Source organism: Larimichthys crocea, chromosome VII (assembly GCF_000972845.2).
Source record: "Larimichthys crocea isolate SSNF chromosome VII, L_crocea_2.0, whole genome shotgun sequence".
Taxonomy (NCBI): Eukaryota; Metazoa; Chordata; class Actinopteri; family Sciaenidae; genus Larimichthys; species Larimichthys crocea.
Genome location: NC_040017.1, coordinates 5,673,961 through 5,694,506, shown reverse-complemented (window position 1 = coordinate 5,694,506; position 20,546 = coordinate 5,673,961). Strand labels below are relative to the sequence as shown.

Sequence of the window (20,546 nt, the reverse complement as noted above, 5' to 3'; positions counted from 1 at the left end):
GCGTATATTTAATCGAAACGCCTAAATATTGACGCACATAAATTGTGTTTAATGTGCGTATGTGACACTACAGCGTGTTATATGGTCTCAAATGTTAAACTGAAAACGAGAATGTGTGAAAAAATAAATAAATAGCAACTCATCGTAGTTTTGTTGCGGGGAATTCAATATCTTTCTTCTTTTAACCGGGAAATTGTCGCTTTTTTTTTTTGTTTTTTTGCAGGCCTTGAACTACACCCGAACGACCACATTAACTACCTGCCGTCAGGGGGCGGTGATGAGGAGTCAACACGTTTCACACGCCGAAGAAGAAGTAGAAGAAGAAGCGGTCCGCTCAGTTCCGTTTGCTAGCCGACAGTTCACAGAGCCGCAGCTATGGAGGAGGCAAAAAACAAAGAGAAGAAGCAGCCCGAGAAGACCGATGAGAAGGAGAGGGAGAAAGAAAAAGGGCAGCAGCCCTCGGGGAAGGATAAGGACAAGAAAGAGGAGCAAGAACTGGTGAGTCTGGATGTTTTCTCATTGAAACGCGCGCTGGGTGAGCCAGACGTGTTATTTTGCCTTAGTCACTGCCGCTTTGACAACACGCTGAGCAGGCCTGAACGCACTGCCGCTCACAGATACATACATGACTGACGGGGCTCTCGGTTACTTTAAAACTGGTCCACAAATAAAAACAGCCTGACACTGATTTGTTTGAAGTTTACGTTCTTTTAAGAAACCACACGGGTGAACTCGAGTGAGCTAACGTTAGCCTAGCCTAGCTCAGCCGGCGGGCTAGCGTTAGCTCGCTGCTTGTTATCGTTGCTGTCTGTCACCGGAGCTGCTAGCGCGTTCAGCTCAGCTGAGCAACGTGACACAGCAGCTAATGTGAGGCGAAACCAACTCTCTCAGGACATGACTACATTTGTTATGCAGCTGTTAAGACATGCACTTTAGTTTGTAGTCGTCTGTACCTGATGCTGAGTGTGTGTCACAGGTCAGGCCATGTGAAGCTCACTGCAAACTACAATGTGTTTTGTGTTTTGTAACATTTCAACATTCATAACATCAATACAGTGCACTCTAATGGGTTTAAAGGTGCAGTGTGTAAGAGGTGGGTACTTCAGAATAAGGCAGACACGGAATATAACATTCGTAACTATGTTTTCATGCACGTATAATCACCTTAAAATCAGAATCTTTTAGTTTTTGTTACTTACGTCTATGTTGCCAGTGGGTCCTCTTTCATGGAGACCGCCATATTGAAACAGTGTGTTTCTACAGTAGCCCAGAACAGACAAACCAAATAGTGACTCTAAACGGGGACCTTATAGTGTTGTTGTCCTTTTACACTAGGAAGGTGACGGTGATGTGAGGAAATTGCAATGCAGCAGTTAGTCTACTACACATTGGACCCTTTTTTTAAAGATAGCAGAGTAAACTAGTAACATTGCTAAATGTTTCAATTGATTGTAAAGTCAATAGCGTTGGGGCCACAACATTAAATCAGTGAATCACAGAGATGCTATCAAGTACCTCCTAAGTGCAGCAGTTAATAGTAGTACTGTAGTACGACAAGTATTGTTGAATGGCTTTATTGGCCAGGTAGCAATTTGTCTCATTGTGCTCTCAATTGTACACACAGTTACAGACTTAAGTACAGTTTAAAAGACAAGGAACATGACAGGTAGACGTAAAAACATAACATAAAGAAAAATAACTACATATTTAAAAGGTATATGTATTTTTGCTTAAATATAGATATATATGCACATGTGTATCTATAGACATTTGTAGACTGGTGATGGTACAGGTGGTGGAATAAATATGGTTTCTACAAATGGTTGTGTTCTGTACATTAGGGATATAATCGGATTTATTATTATTTAGTATCATTTAACTGCTGGCTGGTGTATGCCATATAACTACAAATTCTTGACATTATGTATCTACAAGATCATTAGTTAATTTAGTATAAAAAAGTATTCAAAATAACATTAGAAATATTAAGAATCAGGTTGTCTCGAATAGTTTGAAGAAGACCGCATCAATAAACACAAACGTTATTATGACTATCAACACATTAACTCAAAACTTTCCTCTCTTTAAGGCCAACGTCAGAAGTGGCAGGTATCCAGAATCCAATCCTTGTTTGTGGGTTTGTTTGTTTACATTTTCATGATCTGGATTATCAGTAACGAATCATTTTATTCTTTTTATTTGCTACTCTAGTCAGAAGAAGACAAGCAGTTACAAGAGGACCTGGAGATGATGGTGGAGAGACTGAGCGTACGTATCAGATTTGTTTGTTTTCCCCGCGTCGTGGTGTAAAAGGCCGTCCAAAAAAACGCTCACACTTCTCTGTGCATCTGCAGGAGAAGAACACAGAGTTGTACCGTCCTGCTTTGGAGGAGCTGCGCAGACTAATCCGCTCCTCAACCACCTCCATGACCTCAGTGCCCAAGCCCCTAAAGTTCTTGCGCCCACACTACGGCAAGCTCAAAGAGATCTACGAGGGCATGGCTCCCGGAGAGAACAGGGTAAGGCTCTACTGTGCTGCGAGGGAATAAGGAAATCTGTGCATGGGCAGAGTTTTTTTTAGTAAAGTCACCATATGAAAAATAGAGCAATACAAAGGAATGCACGGTGATTTGTATGGAAATTCATGCCTGATAAATATAGATGTTAAAGGCTAATGCTGATATATAAAGTAGAATAAGTAAGGTGCTGTTTTCTCTGATATTCCATATGTTGAATATTTCCTCAAGCAATCACCTGTTCTGATTTTCCTCCGGTTTTCATGCATGCTGCTTGTATGGTATCACAAAACACACATCACACTTGACCTAAACGATGATTTGATTCAGAGTTGGCAAACAGACTAATCGTTGCTGCTCCGGTCTCGACTAAAGACGTCAAGTTCAAACTCTGTACGGTGTTTGTAATTGCAGCGCTTCTGTGCTGATGTGGTGTCGGTGCTGGCCATGACCATGAGCGGTGAGAGGGAGTGTCTCAAGCACCGTCTGCTAGGCTCCCAGGAAGAGCTGGCCTCCTGGGGACATGAATATGTCAGGTAAGAGACGATACTTTTCTGGTATTTATTCCTTCCTATGTGGAGAAAACCAGGAGCTGTTAATTGCTATCAAGAGACTCACACACAGTGTGTGGAGTATGGAATAAAGGTCGCTCTGTGAGTAAAGAGGTCATGAAGTACATGACTGATGTCGTGGAGAAAGTGTTTATACAAAGGCTGTGGAGGTGATTGCATAACTCCTTTTGATTAAAACAGGAAATCTGAGCATCTTTGGACACGTCCTGTCATATATGTACTTGTCTTCCAGACACCTGGCCGGTGAGGTGGCTAAAGAGTGGCAGGAGGTGGAGGAGAGTGACAAAACTCAGCAGGAGACGCTGCTGAAACTGGTGAAGGAGATCGTGCCCTACAACATGGCCCACAACGCCGAGCACGAGGCCTGCGACCTGCTGATGGAGATCGAGAGGCTGGACATGCTGGAGGACTACATTGACGAAAACGCCTACGGAAAAGTCTGCCTGTACCTCACAAGGTACACTCAGGTTTTTGCACAAACTCCCTTTCTTATTTAGCGCGTTCTATTCGTCTTTGAATCTTAACTTTGTGCATCACTCCTCCAGCTGCGTGAGTTACGTTCCTGAGCCAGAAAACTCAGCACTGCTGAGATGCGCCCTGAACATCTTCAGAAAGTTCAACCGCTACCCAGAAGCCCTGCGCCTGGCGCTGATGCTCAACGACGTGGAGCTAGTAGAAAACATCTTCACATCCTGCAAAGACATGTAAGGGCAATAAAAACACTGGAAGGTCGCAGTAATGATAAAAACTTGTCAAGGTGGATAAGCACGGCAATATTTAAAGGATTGTTTCCAAACTCCTGTGTCGTCTCGGTGTCAGTGGTGAACATATCAAACAAACTCTCTTTTCCTTGCAGTGTTATCCAGAAGCAGATGGCCTTCATGCTGGGTCGCCATGGCATGTTCCTGGAGCTCAATGAGGACGTAGAGGACTACGAGGACTTGACAGAGATCATGTCCAACGTGCAGCTCAACAGCAACTTCTTGGCCCTGGCCAGAGAGGTAAGAGACACAGGGACGGAACGAAAGAAAATGCTACCTGTCCAGATTTTCAAAAGGCCGTGGATATTTATCCACACGCATGAAAACCTGAATACTCTGTGTCAATTTTAGCTGCTGAGAAGTCACTTCTAGGTTTGTGCATCACAAAGTTCTGAGTTATTAGACCAAGACAGAAACATAAAGCACAGCATAAAAACAAACAACCCAAATGTAGCAAGTCAGACGTTACTGGAAGGCTTGTACTGTGAAGCAGCCACAGGCATGAGTTCAAACGGAGTTGTTTAGTGAATGCTAACCTTTATATTAGGCGGCTTCATTTTAGTGACACATTCTTAACCTTTGCCTTGCCCATTGAATACGTGTGCTTAAAACATCAACAAAAAATGTCTCTTTACTCCAAATCCACAACAGTGTCATCTGTCTGTAGATACATCGGCTCGTCAGACCAATGTAGAAAAGAAGGCATGGATGTTGGATAGAAAATGGGACTATATGTGATGAACTGAAACTTTTTTTCTCTGTGACTGTTGACTGACACTGAATTGGCTTTATTTAATATAGATTGGTTAAGTCATGAGCGATACCAGATCTGATCAGTAAGGTCAGTATTGGCACCAGTTCTGTGTATCCCATTAGTGTGTTCCTGATGATAAAAAAAAATAAAGAAGTAACAAAAGCACTTGGTCGCTGCTGAAGAATGACTAGATAGAAGACTAAATGGAAAAGAGCAACATGTGTTGTATGATTTATGATTGTGACACAAACTAGTTTAATATGCAGAGGATAAGAGGCGTAATAAATAAAAAGGAGGCAGCAGTGAATGAAAGAGCAGCAGGAGCAGTGACACTGCAGAAAGTAATGGTCTGTGTTTCACAGATTTCATTTCATCTTTTTATTGACAACACACTCTTCTTGTCCTCCTCAGCTGGACATCATGGAACCCAAAGTCCCAGACGACATCTACAAAACACACCTGGAAAACAACAGTGAGTTTATATTTGCAGGTTGCGTGAGTTCAGTCAGGTTAAAATCAGTCTAGATAAAGGACACGTGTGCTTTTATTTTATTAATTGTTCATGGATTGGCGTTTTTTAACGTGACCTGTGTGCGGTACGTGACAGGGTTCGGAGGCAGCGGCTCCCAGGTGGACTCCGCTCGTATGAACTTGGCCTCGTCCTTCGTGAACGGCTTCGTCAACGCCGCCTTCGGTCAGGACAAGCTGCTCACAGACGACGGCAACAAATGGCTGTACAAGAACAAGGACCACGGTAAAAAAGAAGATATTTCACCAGCTAATCATCACGTGTCATGTGATTGCTAAGTGACTAACACTGATATAAATGTCCTCAGGTATGCTGAGTGCTGCAGCCTCTCTGGGAATGATCCTGCTGTGGGACGTGGACGGAGGTCTGACCCAAATTGACAAATATCTCTATTCCTCTGAGGACTACATCAAGGTAAACTTTTCAATCCGACTATCTGAAGAACCATTATCTATGATTATGAGTATTCTTGGGGTTACCTTGGAGAAAACAAGTTTTTCTGACACCTACATCATCATGTCTCTCTCTGTGCAGTCTGGTGCCCTTCTGGCTTGTGGCATTGTCAACTCAGGTGTAAGGAACGAGTGTGACCCGGCCCTCGCCCTGCTCTCTGACTACGTCCTCCACAACAGCAACATCATGAGGATAGGAGCCATCTTTGGGTGAGGAGACTGTTCAGATCTAGGATAAATTTCTGTACATGGCTATTTAATGTTATTTTTTAAAACTGTTTAACACGTGAGTGCACGTTCTGACTCTGGCTGTGTTTCTGCTTTTCAGACTGGGCCTGGCCTACGCTGGCTCCAACAGAGAAGATGTCCTGTCTCTGCTTCTCCCCGTCATGGGAGACTCCAAATCCAGCATGGAGGTATGGATGGGGTGTTTGTGCTCAGAACTCTTCTTACGCCACATATGTACCATTAAGCAACATTTAAGTGTGTATGCATGTTTTATCTTCTCCAGGTGGTTGGAGTAACGGCGCTGGCGTGCGGTATGATCGCAGTAGGATCTTGTAATGGCGACGTTACCTCCACCATCGTCCAGACCATCATGGAGAAGAACGAACAGGAATTGAAGGACTCGTATGCCCGCTGGTTGCCCTTAGGACTGGGACTCAACCACCTGGGTGAGCACAGGAAGCCACAGGCCTTGTGATGTGAAGTCAATTCTACGGACACTGTAGGTCCTCTTCCTTTGTGATGGAGCTGCTGCTGTAACTAATGTTTGTTATCCACAGGTAAAGGCGAGGCCATCGAGACCACCCTGGCAGCTCTTCAGGTTGTGCCCGAACCTTTCCGCAGCTTTGCCAACACATTAGTGGATATCTGTGCATATGCAGGTCAGTCTCACGGTGCACATATTCATAACTGTCATCTCTGCACGCATTCACTTGTAGCACCGTGTCTGCTGATTTTTGTTTATTTATTTTTTTCATCCTCAAATCTACCAAACTGTCATAACTCACTAACAATCCGCCTCCATCTCAGGTTCCGGTAACGTGCTGAAGGTGCAGCAGCTTCTCCACATCTGCAGCGAGCACTACGAAGCCAAGGAAAAGGAAAAAGAGGAGGACAAGGACAAGAAGGATAAGAAGGACAAAGACAAGAAGGAGACTGCTGCTGACATGGGCTCCCACCAGGTAAAGACTAAACCTTTTACTGTCATTATCCTCAAACATCAGATATTTGACAGCATATCTTGGAAACACAAAATCGAAATGATCTTTGAATTTATGTAGTTATCAGTTATCTTATGAATGATTGTGACATTTTGTGTTTCGGTTGGAAAAAGACCAAAAGAGCTGAATTTCTGTTGATTCTCTTCTTAGGGTGTAGCTGTGCTTGGCATCGCCCTCATTGCCATGGGGGAGGAGATCGGTTCTGAAATGGCGCTGCGAACATTCGGACATCTGGTTAGTAACACTTTGTACTTTTGAGTTTTCTCTTTTCTTTTTCTTTCTTTCCTGAATGCGTTATTGTTCCTCCATCTCACCCACCTCTCATGTCTTATCCTTTGATCTGCGTCACATTTTTCCTCCCTCTGTGCCCCTTCAAAAAGAGACTTTTCTTTCTTGGCTGGTTATCTCGCCTGAACACTGCTTTCATATTCTCAGACCTCAGCGTTTCTCTCTCTGTTTCATTCTTTTGATCCACATGACTGGATCCAGTTTTTGATCCTGCTCTTTTGTGTCCTACGATCATAACAAGTTCCTTTTTGGTGGGGTTGTGACATTTTAAGGAGGCGAATAAAACAATTAGAACCAGATTGTTTTTTCCCTCCTGGTCTTTTGCTTCTTAGTGCTGTGTTTACATTGTGTTGTCTTCTCCTTCAATCCGTCAGCTGCGTTACGGTGAGCCCACCCTGCGGCGAGCGGTGCCCCTCGCCCTAGCGCTCATTTCCGTGTCCAACCCCCGTTTGAACATCTTGGACACCCTCAGCAAGTTTTCCCATGACGCTGACCCCGAGGTGTCCCACAACTCCATCTTTGCCATGGGCATGGTGGGCAGTGGTAAGTCTGCTTCTAAGCATTAGATTGAAAATAGTTACCTGTTTGTGTGTGAACGTTTTGAAACTCAACAAATTGAAAACCTTTTGAAAAACGAATGCGTCATTCAGATTTTTCACTACAAATAGCATGGGGAACTTTGATGTGTGTTACGTGTTTGTCTTTTTCAATGATGCCACCTACTCTTTGAGTGCCTCTAATGTCAACTTCCTCAACATTTTTACCAGGCTCTTCATTTTTTCCATTTCCTCAGGCACAAATAACGCCCGTCTGGCTGCCATGCTGCGGCAGCTGGCCCAGTATCACGCCAAAGACCCTAACAATCTCTTCATGGTCCGACTGGCTCAGGTGGGTGGCGACACAAAAGGCACTCTGTGCGAGTCACAAGGGAACTTTTGGGAAAGTGTGCGCGTGTATGAGCTACTATTGACTCTACGTGTTTTCCACAGGGTCTGACTCACCTGGGCAAAGGCACACTGACACTCTGTCCCTACCATAGCGACAGGCAGCTGATGAGTCAGGTCGCCGTGGCCGGACTACTCACCGTGCTCGTCTCCTTCCTCGACGTCAAGAACAGTCAGTTAATTTTCCTCCCTCTGACTTCACCTCAGCTCTGTGCTGCCACACTCATTTAAACATGGTCCATTTCTGTCTATTTGTTTTCTGTGTGTGTGTGTTACAGTAATCCTAGGGAAATCTCACTACATTCTCTACGGCCTGGTAGCAGCCATGCAGCCACGTATGCTGGTCACCTTCGACGAGGAGCTGCGACCACTGCCCGTGTCTGTCAGAGTTGGACAGGTGAAGCATGGGAACATTTTGTATAATTGATCAGAGAGGAATATGTACTGAAATTCTGCTAGTTATTATGTATTGTAGTTTTCTGTTCATGGAAAACTGTATACATGAAAGATTCCTGCTCTATTACACTCACACATTGGGTTAAACAGAAGCTGTGGTCAAAGCGGGTACCGCATTCATGGGAAATCTTGTAACTTAAACTTAACACTGATAAATAACTAATACTTGTTAGCGCTCACACTGTCTAGCTGAGAATAAGATGAAATGTGCAGCCAGTTAGCTTAGCACGAAGCCTGGAAGCAGAGGGAAAACTGTGCTGTCTCCATAGGTTACAATATCTACCTACCAGCATGTCCAATGCTAATCATTTGAACCCAGGATAAATAAAGTGTTATCCTAAAATGTTCCATCTCGTTGTCATTACCATTAGGTTGCTTGGCAACTATCAAAGAAACCAGGAGGTCACTGTGGCTGGCAAAGAAATATTTCAGCACATAACCTCCAAAAAAACCATGACTTAAGACGGACTTTATTGATCCCACACCGGGGAAATTCACTTGTTGCAACAGCTCATGTATACAAGGTGGATAAGAAATCGGTCTTTGCTCTTCTGTTGGAAGTCATCCAGACTTACCAGAGAGTCCGAAATGAGTTCATTTAGCCACGTCTCTGTGATGCTACAGTCTCCATACTCCCTATGTAGCCCAGTTAGCGGCGTTATTTATGGAGATCTTACATTGCCCATGATAACGGACGATGGATGAAATGTGACCCGTTGAGCCAGGCTAGCTGTTTCCTCCTGCCCCCAGCCTTTATGCTAAGCTAAGCTAACAGTCTCCTAAGTCAACAAATAGGAGAGTGGTATCTGTCTTTTCATCTAACTCGCCACAAGAAAGCAAATGAGCAAATTTAGATCGCAATCCAAGACTGTGTCTGAATGTTTGTCTTATCTGTCTACAGGCTGTGGATGTCGTGGGCCAGGCAGGCAAGCCAAAGGCCATCACAGGTTTCCAGACCCACACCACGCCGGTGCTGCTGGCTCATGGAGAGAGAGCTGAGCTGGCCACAGAGGAGTACCTCCCCGTCACCCCCATCCTGGAGGGCTTTGTTATCCTCCGCAAGAATCCCAACTATGAAACCTAGACTGGCCCCCTACAGCACTAAAAAAAAAACATAATAAATAAAAAACATTCTCACTGGCCTCTCTCTGTTTGTAAGGGTAGCCCTCCATGGCTCTTGGCAGTTGTTATATTTGGCATTTTTCTTTTGCATGGCTGAAAAGAGCAAGGCAGGCCTATCCTTCTTCCTCGCTGTGACTTGTCACCGTCGTCCATGGCCAGCTGTGGCTCCTGTTCTGGGGTCTGGTTAATTGGACTGGGACGATACAGGGAGGGTTAAACTGGGACCTCATTCACCGTACATAGATGGTTTCCTCGTTGCTCTAATTTTGTTCCATCTCGCCCCCTCATGTACTGAACCAGCTGTTTGACTGTCCCGGGGGCCAGTTTTTAAAGTGGGAACTGTTCACGTGTCATCAGTTAATGAATAACAACTCTTCAGTCCACATCAGTGCTTCAAATGTTGTTGTTTTTCTCCCAGTGCTCACATCCCAGTCATGTTTTGTAATTAGAGCATTTTAAAATATGTATTCTTCATTACGTTCTTTTTTTTTTTTGGTTGGTTTTTTGTTACAGTACTGTAAAAGATTGAATCAAAAAAATAAAAACTCCGGTCCACATGGTGGAAATATGACGGCTGTGTGTGTGCTTTTGTTTATTTGCGTACAAAGCATGTCACGGTTCATTTATTAATAAAAAATATATTCACAAGAGTCAAAGTCAGGAGGCTGCAGGTTCTCCACAGGGAGGAGCTGTTTAGTATCAGAGCTACACCTGTCTACTAGCGCCACCTAAGGGAGAAGAAAGCCTTGGATACCTCACACACGTATACTCTGTAAATACGAACATATACACTGATACAAATCTACATTTCATACTATGATTATACTCCTCTATAAAGCAGGTGTAACACTTTCAGGCCGCCCTCTCGCCTGGTCTTCATGGTCTGTCATGTCACGGAGTTCATTGTACCCATAAGGGATTTGTTGTTTATAAAGACTTCCTGTTATTCACATAATTAATTTTGTTTTTATTTTATTTTTTTGTCGAATAAATGTTGCAGATGTATTCCATATATTATTGTTTATTCCAATATTTCTATTCAAACTGCTCCATGCAGAGGCAAGTATTTAGCCTACAAATGAAACCGAATTATAATGTGGTGGCTAAATCATAATTGGATGAAATGAATTATTCCTCATCTTATACCTGCATAAAAATTGGAACTTTATTTTGAAAAGTCGTGGATAACACTGTAACGTGTCAACATAATTAGATGAGATACATAGTACATATTTTATTCTGTTTCTTTCTATGTTTTTATTCTATTTTATATTTCATATACGTTATATTTATACTGTTATTGCCTTGTCTTCTTGCAACGTAAATGTCGTACATTTACGGCGTACAGCTGAATGACAGCAGAGTCTACAGTGAGCAGTGTGTGCGGCGCCGAGCACGGTCACCAGGAAAGTTTTCACGTGATGGGATTTTGCCGGAATTACCTAGCTACCGGCTTCCGGGAAGATTTTCCGTCCGTCCGGCTCTGCGGACTCAAGGAGAGAAAGGTAACGGCCACGGTCCCGGGCTCAACTCTTTATTAAAATGCTCTTATTTCCACACGAGTGTCAAGCCGCCGTTACGCAGATACTCGGGAAGGACGCTGAGGTGTGTGTTTGGCCTGTGAGCGTGGACTCACAGCCCGTGCGCTGACTTTCTTCCCCGCCTGCCGCTCCGGCTGTTTTCAGGGATTAGCTAGCTAGCTTGGGCTAGCTGGCCGCTAGCATTCCATGCTAACGCGACGTGGGTGTTCTTTCTTCGCTGTGGCTAGCCCCGGCTAGCAGGCTACAACACTACGGTACACATCCCGGACGAGCCCGTACTCCCCCGCCGCTCAGAAATATACCGTATTGTGTGTAACGCCACATGTGTCAAGCGACAGACAGACTGTCGCGTCATAATATTGTTGTTTTTACCCCCGCTAACGTTAATGTACGCTGCTAGCATTCCGTTTGCCAGCCGGCTACACAGCGGGCTATATGTGTGGCAGTGGGTTAAGTCACTCCGTGTTTTTGTCCCACGGTGCCAGCGGTGCAGCTTGTCGTGGGCTCGTGTCTGTCAGCTTGGCTGTGTGTAAAGATGATTTGTAAATAACACGCCGAATGATAACCTGATAGCTGAAACCATGTGAAACACTTTAGTGTTGTGGGGGGCTGCAAAGCATGTGAACAGTCCTGTTGCCCGGGCAACAACACGTTCCAACACCAGGTTGTCAAAATGTTTGGTGGCAGTTGTGACTTGTATGAAGGAATTAAGGGTAAGGACGGCTGGAGACTGTCTGTCTGACAGGGCAGTTGTTTTGAACTTTGAAGGCTGTGTCTCTCGCTTGACAGTGACGATTGATGAAGTTACGCAACCCGACAAGTTGTGAATGTTCGTGGATGTAACGGTTGGCCCCGGGCTGTTGCTGTTCTAACACCGGGAGAGATGTTTGGCCGCTGAACGACTCGGAGGTTGTCTGACTCATGCTGGCTAAGGTTAGGCACACCACTCATTGTTGTCACGACACCGCTGCTGTGTTTATATCCGGCGAGCTAAAGCGTTCAGACGTGTGGAGCACGAACATACGAGCTAATAACCGGTAGCCACCCTGCTTTTTTTTAGCTTTGACAGTCATCTCTCCACATTCCCCCATTCATTGATGCGGCCGCCGTCCCCGCCTGTCTTCTCCGCCGGCGTCGTTTTGTTACGTATGTTTTTACACGCTTTTTCGTGAAATACACGCTTGTCACAGCCGGTGTGAGGTGTGGCTGGCATGAAGCCGGGCAGCTGTGGGGTGTGCATCGCGCCAATAGCAGGAGAAGAAACCACGTGGTAGATCCAGATCGGGCCTAGCAAAGTTAGCAACGCGGCTAACGGCACACAACAAGCATCGCAGCTTTATTTGTAGATGTTCCGACGAGACTGGGCGCTCGGTGTGCGTGTGTTTGTGACAGTGCCATGCGAATATGTGCCTTTGTTAGACTGTGTGTACATACGTGTGTGTGTGTGTGAGGGACACAGAGTAGACGGGCAGACACGCCCCTGTGTCATGGCACTAGTGTCCCACAGTTTGAGCAGACCAAACGCCGGTCGGTGTTTGCTCGGTATACACGTCGCAGTTGTGTCCCGACACTGACACGGGTCGTCCGTGTAAAGATCTGAACCACCGCCGTGTTCACACTTTGTCTCTGCGGCATGAGGCTGATGTGGAGGACCGCAGACATGTGACCTCAGCTGCGTGTGTGTGTGTGAGGGGGGGGGCAAACTGGATCCAGCTTCCTATGCATGGCAAGGTGCCATTATTCAGCTCCTTTGCCATATATTTGTACAAACATGAATGTTCAGCAGGACACTGTGCTGTGATCACTCTCGCACATACGCACACTGATAGCAGAAGTGCAGTCGCAGGACAACTGCATGATGTGTCAGAGGCAGGCTGTCACGGTTTGTCCCGACATAAGGACACTACTGAGCTTCCTGTTGTGAGTCTTGAAAGCCTAGAGTATGGGCATGTGTGGGCTTTGGCACAAATGTGGTTAACCAGAAGAACATGGGGTGGGTGGAGGAGTAGGAGGATGGAGGGATGAAGGGAGGGTGTGTGTGTGTGTGTGTGTGTGTGTGTGTGTGTGTGTGTGTGTGTGTGTGTGAGTGAGAGAGAGATGCTGTGTCACTGGAGCTAAACTTTCACTGTCTGTACGTCCCTCTGAGCTTCAAACGTCTGACTGAAGCCGCATTGGCTGTGCGGACTTCGTGGAAATGCGATGACAGAAAACCAGTTTTGCTGCAGGTAGAGACAGATCAACGGCTGAGCAAGAGTGATGAAGTTTATGTTAAAGGAAAGGAGCACTCCACATTTTTATACACACAAGACAGCTCATGATCAAATGTGTCGGGTGGAGCACAGAACACTACTCTATTTTACGTAACAGGCATGTCGCCCCCCGGCTTGTAGGTTTGATTTAAGCTGTAGTTTTTCCAGAGTCAAAGTGGTCCAGCTGAGTTAAGTGAAGCCTGCCACCACTGCAGCTTTTTTTTTTTTTTTTGGTGCCACCGAGTTACTACCACAGTCGTCACAGCCTGCAGGGAACTGTAACACAGAGGTTACTAAATCATAAGTAAGCAGCGACGGCTTTTCCTTTGAGGAATCAGTGTATGCAGATATGTAGATGCATTATCAGAGCTTCTTGTGTACAGTGTATGTACATGTACAGCATGTTACAACATTTGTCTTGAAATCTGCAGCAGGACATGTACTCATGAAGCCATGACTCATGTCATTTTCTTCACTGACGTCACCAGGCTGTAAAGTTTAGATATTATTGGTGAAAGGCCGGCAAGCCCTGGTGAACTCACAGTGACGTGACTACAGCCTATGTATGGGCCACCCCCCCCCCTCTACTCCTAGAGGGTGATAGACTGCATGCAGAGGCTTATGCAACAGTTGAAGGAGCATGTTTCAGCAGCAGTGGTTCTGGTGGTTGGATCTCCACAGTGCTGCATGTCAGACCAGCTCGAATGACCGGCCCTGTGTGTGATTAAGGGGGGGGGGGTGCCTCGCGTTGGCTCGCATAACTCTCCTAAAACACAGATTCCAGCACAAAAAAGTATGTTACTGTTCTGCACTGCACTGTCCTGCTGCAGACTGTTTGCAGGGTTTGTACTGATCACCCATTTTCAGGAGAATAACCTGTCACTGGTACAGTAAGTTCTGAAGAAGCCGGCCACATCTCACTTCTTCATGGTGAAGCATTCCCCCCTAAACAATTTTTTTGTTAGTGTTCCCCGCTGAGGGGAGTTGAGTCTGTGAGGCAGTGTAGGTTGTTAGTCTGAGACCCCCTTTTTAGATTGTTTACTCAGCATTTCCATCTCCCAGCCAGTCAGCCCTGCTCAGCCTGACACTCTCTGTATTTGTGGACGAGCCTTTGACGTCCCTGTACAGTCTCTATATCGTGCCATTCTCTGAGCTCCCAAGGCTCAAGTATACCGTAGATGAGCCGAGCATCGGCGTGTGTCAGTGTTTTTTTTTCTTCTTTTTTTCTAAGCCAGGGATTTCATGTGGCTGCATGGAAACCCTTGCTTAGTTCAAATCCATTATCTTTTGTCTCTCTGTCGATGTAGTCACGGTAACCGTGGCGAGTACAACCATTTCTGCAGCGAGATTTCCTCTTCTTTGGAAAAAAAAAAGAAAAGAAAAACACCCTGATTCATCATGACTCAGGCTTTTTACACTGCTGCGTGTGTGTGAGGGAGTGTGTACCAGAGAAAGGAGCTGTGTGTGTGTGTGTCAATGGCAGAGATAATGTCGGCTTCAGCTATAAATAACAAATGTGTCACTACTGAAAGAACCATATACCCTGAGGGGAATGATTACAATGACCAGGAAATGACCCTTGAGTCAGTCTGTGTCTACATAGGTTCAGCCATCCTGACAGAAACTGCATTATTTTGGGTAATGCACATATAGCTGTGTGTCCACACTGTAAATATAATGTCAGAGGTGGTGCGGTTGTAAACGTAGCTAATGGAAATGTGCCAGAGGATGTAAAATGACACTCGCTCTCGGAGCTCATGCTCACGTTCATGAAGTTGAAAACAACTCAACTCTGTTCGGAGGTGTCGGTCCGATACATCGTATTAATAGTGGACAAATGAATGAAACTGATCAGAGCGAAACTTTTTGGTCAGTTATTTTGAAATCTTTAGTTATGAACCTGCTATAAACAGTGCTGTTGCATGAACGTCTAAACTTTAGTTAATTGACTGATGTTTCAGCTTCACGTTACCTGATATGTTTAACTTCACTTTCACTCTGCGCTGATACAATGACCGTACCCTGAATGTATGAGATTCTGTGTGTTGTGTTCTCAGTACCTTCCACCTTAATGGACAAGGAGCGATTGTACTGTGTCCAAAATAATGCAGGAAATCCATGATGTAGATTTGACGTCAGCTGGACAAGTTCTAGTGTGTAACGTGACTTTATATGTATAATAACATTTTTAAAGGCATTGCTGTGTAGTTGTTTTCGGACTTGAAATGTAAAGGTGATTGGATTAGATGAGTGACAGGTGATGTTAGAGATCCTTTACATCCGTTTCTATTTCCTTCATTTTCCCATCAAGAAAGGTAACTTTGTATTTTTTTTCTGTTCCAGGAAAAAACAGGTTTCCTTGTTGTCTCCTTTCTACGTCTGAACAAAGTTAACATTATGTTTCCTCTTCCTCCAAACATCAAACATTCAGCCGGAATGCTCTGCACTTACTTTTGCAGACGGACTAAACAAAAGTCCACCGCTGTCTCTGGTTGCTGTAGTTAAACGATGTTTGCGGAACTCCAAACACACAAAATGTTTTGTTAGAAACTGTTGGCAGGTCACATCGAGTGTCGAATGAAAAACATGGTGAAAATAGTTCGCTTGCTGTGAAAATTAGTTTTGGGCTTAACAGTAGCTCACTCTGCAGTGAGTTCTCTAAAAGAATAATAAATACTTCGACATTTTCAGCATATTTCATTAAAAAGTGAAAAATTCAGCAATCTAGGTACTGATCAATTCATGGCAAATAATCCTTGCAGTTGCAGTCCTAATATAAAAACCTGATATAATGCAGTTTGATATTAAAGAAATGTAATTCTCTATAGAGGCTACATTGATTTCTACATGAACTTGTTTGGAGTTGGCCTTGGTGTATTCAGATAAAGGCAAATAACGTGGACCTGAAAAGTGTTTTTGTTTACCAGATGGATTGGAACATATTTCTGCCAATAATCAGTCCTGATTAGAGAAAAAAAAAGTAATTTTTTTGTGAACTTGACCTCATAAGATAAATGGACTTTTGTAACGTGATCTCCAGGTGTGGTTTTGATGACCTACTTGCTGTCATTTCTTACTGGATAAGATACTGTCCGCAGTAAGTCTACTTAACCCTATACAAATTATTTTAACTTGACTTGTTTGTAATAATTTAGGATCTTTTTCTCTGCCTTCACGTTTATCTTGACGTCTTCGTAACATGTTGGACTGGGACAATGCCGACTTGGTGACATATTTTTTTTTACAGTGTTTGCATTTTTTAACACATTGTTAATGTTTCTCTTTCTTTTGTCTTCCAGGAAAACATTCCTCAGTGTAACCACACTTAGGACCTAAAGAGATTCATAAATGTAAGTATAAAAGTGTGCCGTGACTCTCACCAGGAAATGCCAGGCTGAGTTTAATCCTCCAGTTACATCTGAATGTTACCCGCTGAGGTGTTTTGTTACTTTCACCTTTACAGACCCGTTTGAGTAAAACCTTCATCGTTCTCTAATTGTACCACATTGTATTATCTATAATGTTTCCCATAATTCTTCACCCCCCGTGGTGCGGAGTGTGACAAGAACCGCCTTTAACCGCCCTCTCTCCCTCCTCATTCTCTCTGTCTTTTGTCAGATTTATACACAGGTCCACATCTGCCTCCCCATGCAGAACTCCATGAAATGAATAAAGCACCACAGCCTATAACAGGACCCCCCTCCACCCCCCACCCTGCCCCCTCCCCCGGCCTCTCACAGGTAAGGAATCACGCCGTTCGATTTCCGGTGCTGGCTCGTTTCAGGTCGTCTCCGCTCTATCCCCCCCGCTTTATTTCCTCACAGAAAAAAAGAGGCTGCCGTGACAAGTGGTGCACGTAATGAAAAGCAGAACGGGCAACAATGTGAGGATGGTTGCAGCAGCAGCAGCCACAAGCCGTTCCACAACACAGTCGTTGTACTCTGTAGTGATTGTCAGAAATAACTACGACAGCTAGTATGTACATCTCCAGCCGTGCCATCGCATTGTCAGCTGCCAGCGTAGCTCGCAACGACTTCATTGTTTTTATCAGGCCCACAAAAATGTGTCTTCTTTAAAATAAGACTATAATCAGATTCAGTGTTCCCGCCCTCTAAATTGGAGGCATTATGTTTATTTTCCAGCTCTGTTTTGACAGTCTAAGGCTCCACTAGAGTAGCTTTGCATGATTCACCCTTATTTATCTGGGCTTTCATGCAGCCCCTCACTTCATCCTCTCTTTAAGCCCACCCCTCCCATTTCCTCTGATTGGGAACTTTCAGGGACCTCCAGTGCTGTGAGCACCGCTCCACCTTCATTGTGTTTGACAGCATGACAGCTGCACGCACTTAAAGCTGCTCTGCTTCAACTTTTTGTGATTTACAGAGTTACCTGATGGACACACAGCTTTACTTGTCGTTAGCGTCAACTACTTCAGACACTGCTGTTAGCTAGTTAGCCTTGTAGCTAACCTAGCCATCCTGTTAGTTGACTCTGCTCAGGCGCTACCAGTCCAGAAGCAGTTAGTGATTAGTATCTAAATAAAACTGCTAACATTAACAACAATAAATGTTATGTTTCCATCAGCAAACTTTGAGGCAGAGAAGCTAAAGGACATCAGAGGGACAACTAGAAATTAAAGCTGCAAGCAGCGATGGTCGGGCCCTCGCAGATATGCCCACGTCAAAATGTGCGCATGTCGAAATGACCACAGTTAGTTTCAGACAGCTCTGAGAAAGTACAACACTTGCATTTCTAAGAATCACAAGCCATCAGCAGGTCCTTCCTGGCGATATCTTTTTTGAATCTTTTTATGGATCGCCACGCCCACACTGTTTCCTCAAAATTCATCATTTTGATAACTTTTACTCAGGAAGTCTATGTGAACACACGTACCAAGTTTGAAGTGAATTGGATACAATCCCTAGGAGGAGTTCGTTCAAATATGACCCCTTCTCAACCAGCCCGAATAACCAAAAATGGCGATTTTCATTATTACATATCTCGCCTCCTGTCCATTGTAGCCCATTGCTCCAAGAGACTTTTTTGTAGATATTGCCATGTTCTACAATTTGGCTTCATAATTCTGTGTCAAAAACTGTGGCAGGGCTGTTCCAAAGAATAATTCCAGGGGGCGCTATAGAGCGCTTTTGCCCCACCCCCTCATTAATTATGCAGCCGACTTGTGCATAATATTGGTCTTAACAACCATAACAAGTTTCAGACAGCTCTGACAAAGTATATGATAGCCCCACACTTTTGCCCGAAAATCAGCCCAAAAGTAAATGGAGTCTTGTTTTAGTTTTGTTTGTTTGTTTTTTTCAAAAAAATCGGCAGCGTTTACTTTAACGCGCTGTCACGGCCACGCCCTCTGATAAAAAGTTGTGATTTTTTCGAAAATGCGATTCATTTTGTCTACTGAAGAATAAAAACGAAAAACGAAAAAAATAATAAACATCCGAAATTCAATAGGGCCTCGCACCGCGTGCTCGGGCACTAAATATATAACAAAAAGCCCTTTCTGGTTGGGTGGATGGCTACGTCACTCTACTTTGTGGGCGTGCTCAGCCGTGCTGCGCCTGAAGCAGATGACGAAGAGAACTACAGAACAGAACTAACAGAAACTACAAATACTGTCTTCTGCTCCATGAGCTTAAATATGAAAAAGATGTTGGTATTCTAGAGTAAAACCACAAATATTAACCTTGGTACCCGTGCACTTGTTGACCACTTGTCTGCCGCTCATTCCCTCTCACGCCCTATTCCTTCCTGCGTTCCACTGTTCTGCTGTTGATTTCACTTTCTGTCTCTTGCAGCCCTCATTCCCCCCTGGGCAGCCCCCTTCTGTTGTGTTTGCCACCCCACCGCCTCCACAAATGAACCCAACACCACAGACCCGACAGGTAGGCCTGCCCACCGCTCACCCACCCCACCCCACAGCACACCTACAGTGGTGGACTTTGCTCCACTCCGTCACATATCAGAGGCGATATTGCAAGTTATTAACAGTCAGCCTAAAGGAATTCATCCCCTTCCACACGAGTCTTTGGCTTCTGTCAAATCAAAAACCACCCTAACTTTAAAGATTAAAACATTGGATAGATTGCTTCATGGTCTTTCTTTTCCTCTGCAAATGTTTGGCTCTATTGCTGCCCACTGAAATCGTTCTCATCATAAACGCGGTGTACAGTCTCGCAAATCCGTTTGTGAATTTCTTTGATTCCTTGCACGTCTGTTTGCCAGCCGTACTTCTCACCAGTTCTGCACCGTTTTTAACTGTCAGTATCAGCCTGTCCTCACAAAGTATCACAGCTTAGTGTGCAACATTCTTGCACTGGCCCTATCTACATGATTTAAAGTCTTTTCCTCCCAAACGCTCCAGAGTGATGGGAGGAGATGCAAACGGCTCCAACTGCTTTTGTTGTACTTTATTAGAGGTTGACCAATAGACTGTACTGTTTGTTAATATGAGTCTTTATATGAGTCAAGGGTTACAAACCGGTAACAAATTCGCAGTTACCAACAACAGAATCAGAGCCAGTAAAGTCCACACACCCGTCCTTTAAAATAACTTTGTACTTAATAAATTGGCAAGCAAATGGCAGTTAGACAAAACCAACCAAAAAAATGTGTCTCTAAGGAAAGTGGGCACGGCTGTGAAAAAAAAGACCCCTCCTGTTCTCAGTGCAGTCTTAAAGGTGCAGAACTTGAAGGAGTCTGTCAGTTGGTGAGTGAAGCATGGATCTGGTGCTTTCGTCTTTAACCTCTGTCCTGTCTGCCTTTCCTCCTCCTCTCCTCTAGTTTGCCCCAGGGCCACGGCCTATACACCAACAGGTACTAACAGCACAAATGACTAACATGGCGGACGGGGGTCTTATCCTGTAACACACATCAGACACAGAAGGTTGAGAGATGATGTAGGGGTGCTTTGACGAAAGAAGTAAAAGACTGTGGATATCCTCGCTGAGAGTTACACTATTGTTGGGCAATCTTGAAATGAAACAACATACCAAATACCTTGATTTTTTTTTTTTTTTTTTTTTTTTTTTTTGTATGATACATGAAACCCTGGGAAACTTCAAGTTAGTTTCCCAAATTTGTCATGTACTAGTCTATGGTGGTGGCCAGTTATGAGAAGA

The 20,546-nt window shown here is 44.4% G+C and overlaps 2 protein-coding genes across 3 annotated transcripts in view; both read left to right on the top strand.

Moving 5' to 3' along the window:
* The first annotated feature begins 284 nt into the window (after nt 1-284).
* Nucleotides 285-10,188, top strand: psmd2 (proteasome 26S subunit ubiquitin receptor, non-ATPase 2). The gene is made up of 21 exons (XM_010733284.3): nt 285-498; nt 2,212-2,268; nt 2,355-2,519; nt 2,931-3,052; nt 3,321-3,545; nt 3,634-3,792; nt 3,945-4,089; nt 5,015-5,075; nt 5,211-5,357; nt 5,440-5,546; nt 5,667-5,794; nt 5,913-6,000; nt 6,096-6,258; nt 6,370-6,471; nt 6,620-6,771; nt 6,961-7,044; nt 7,473-7,641; nt 7,892-7,986; nt 8,088-8,214; nt 8,321-8,439; nt 9,400-10,188. The coding sequence occupies exons 1-21, from the start codon at nt 376-378 to the stop codon at nt 9,580-9,582; spliced, it is 2,721 nt and encodes a 906-aa protein (XP_010731586.1). The 5' UTR covers nt 285-375; the 3' UTR covers nt 9,583-10,188.
* Nucleotides 10,189-10,992: 804 nt separating this feature from the next.
* The window catches only part of LOC104920889 (eukaryotic translation initiation factor 4 gamma 1), a 34,034-nt gene continuing 24,480 nt past the window's right edge, over nt 10,993-20,546 (top strand). For both annotated transcript variants that reach the window (XM_027280150.1, XM_027280149.1), the window contains exons 1-5: nt 10,993-11,125; nt 16,710-16,760; nt 17,029-17,150; nt 19,224-19,310; nt 20,209-20,241. In XM_027280150.1, the coding sequence (XP_027135951.1) occupies nt 17,076-17,150; nt 19,224-19,310; nt 20,209-20,241 (195 nt within the window). In that variant the 5' untranslated portion in view covers nt 10,993-11,125; nt 16,710-16,760; nt 17,029-17,075. The remainder of the gene's footprint in view (nt 11,126-16,709; nt 16,761-17,028; nt 17,151-19,223; nt 19,311-20,208; nt 20,242-20,546) is intronic.

Excerpts from the sequence above, each read along its gene's own strand:
- psmd2 (XM_010733284.3), top strand. The coding sequence starts at position 376 with ATGGAGGAGGCAAAAAACAAAGAGAAGAAGCAGCCCGAGAAGACCGAT. Across the intron at positions 4,090-5,014 it reads TCTTGGCCCTGGCCAGAGAG|CTGGACATCATGGAACCCAA; the intron begins GTAAGAGACACA and ends TGTCCTCCTCAG. Across the intron at positions 8,440-9,399 it reads TGTCTGTCAGAGTTGGACAG|GCTGTGGATGTCGTGGGCCA; the intron begins GTGAAGCATGGG and ends ATCTGTCTACAG.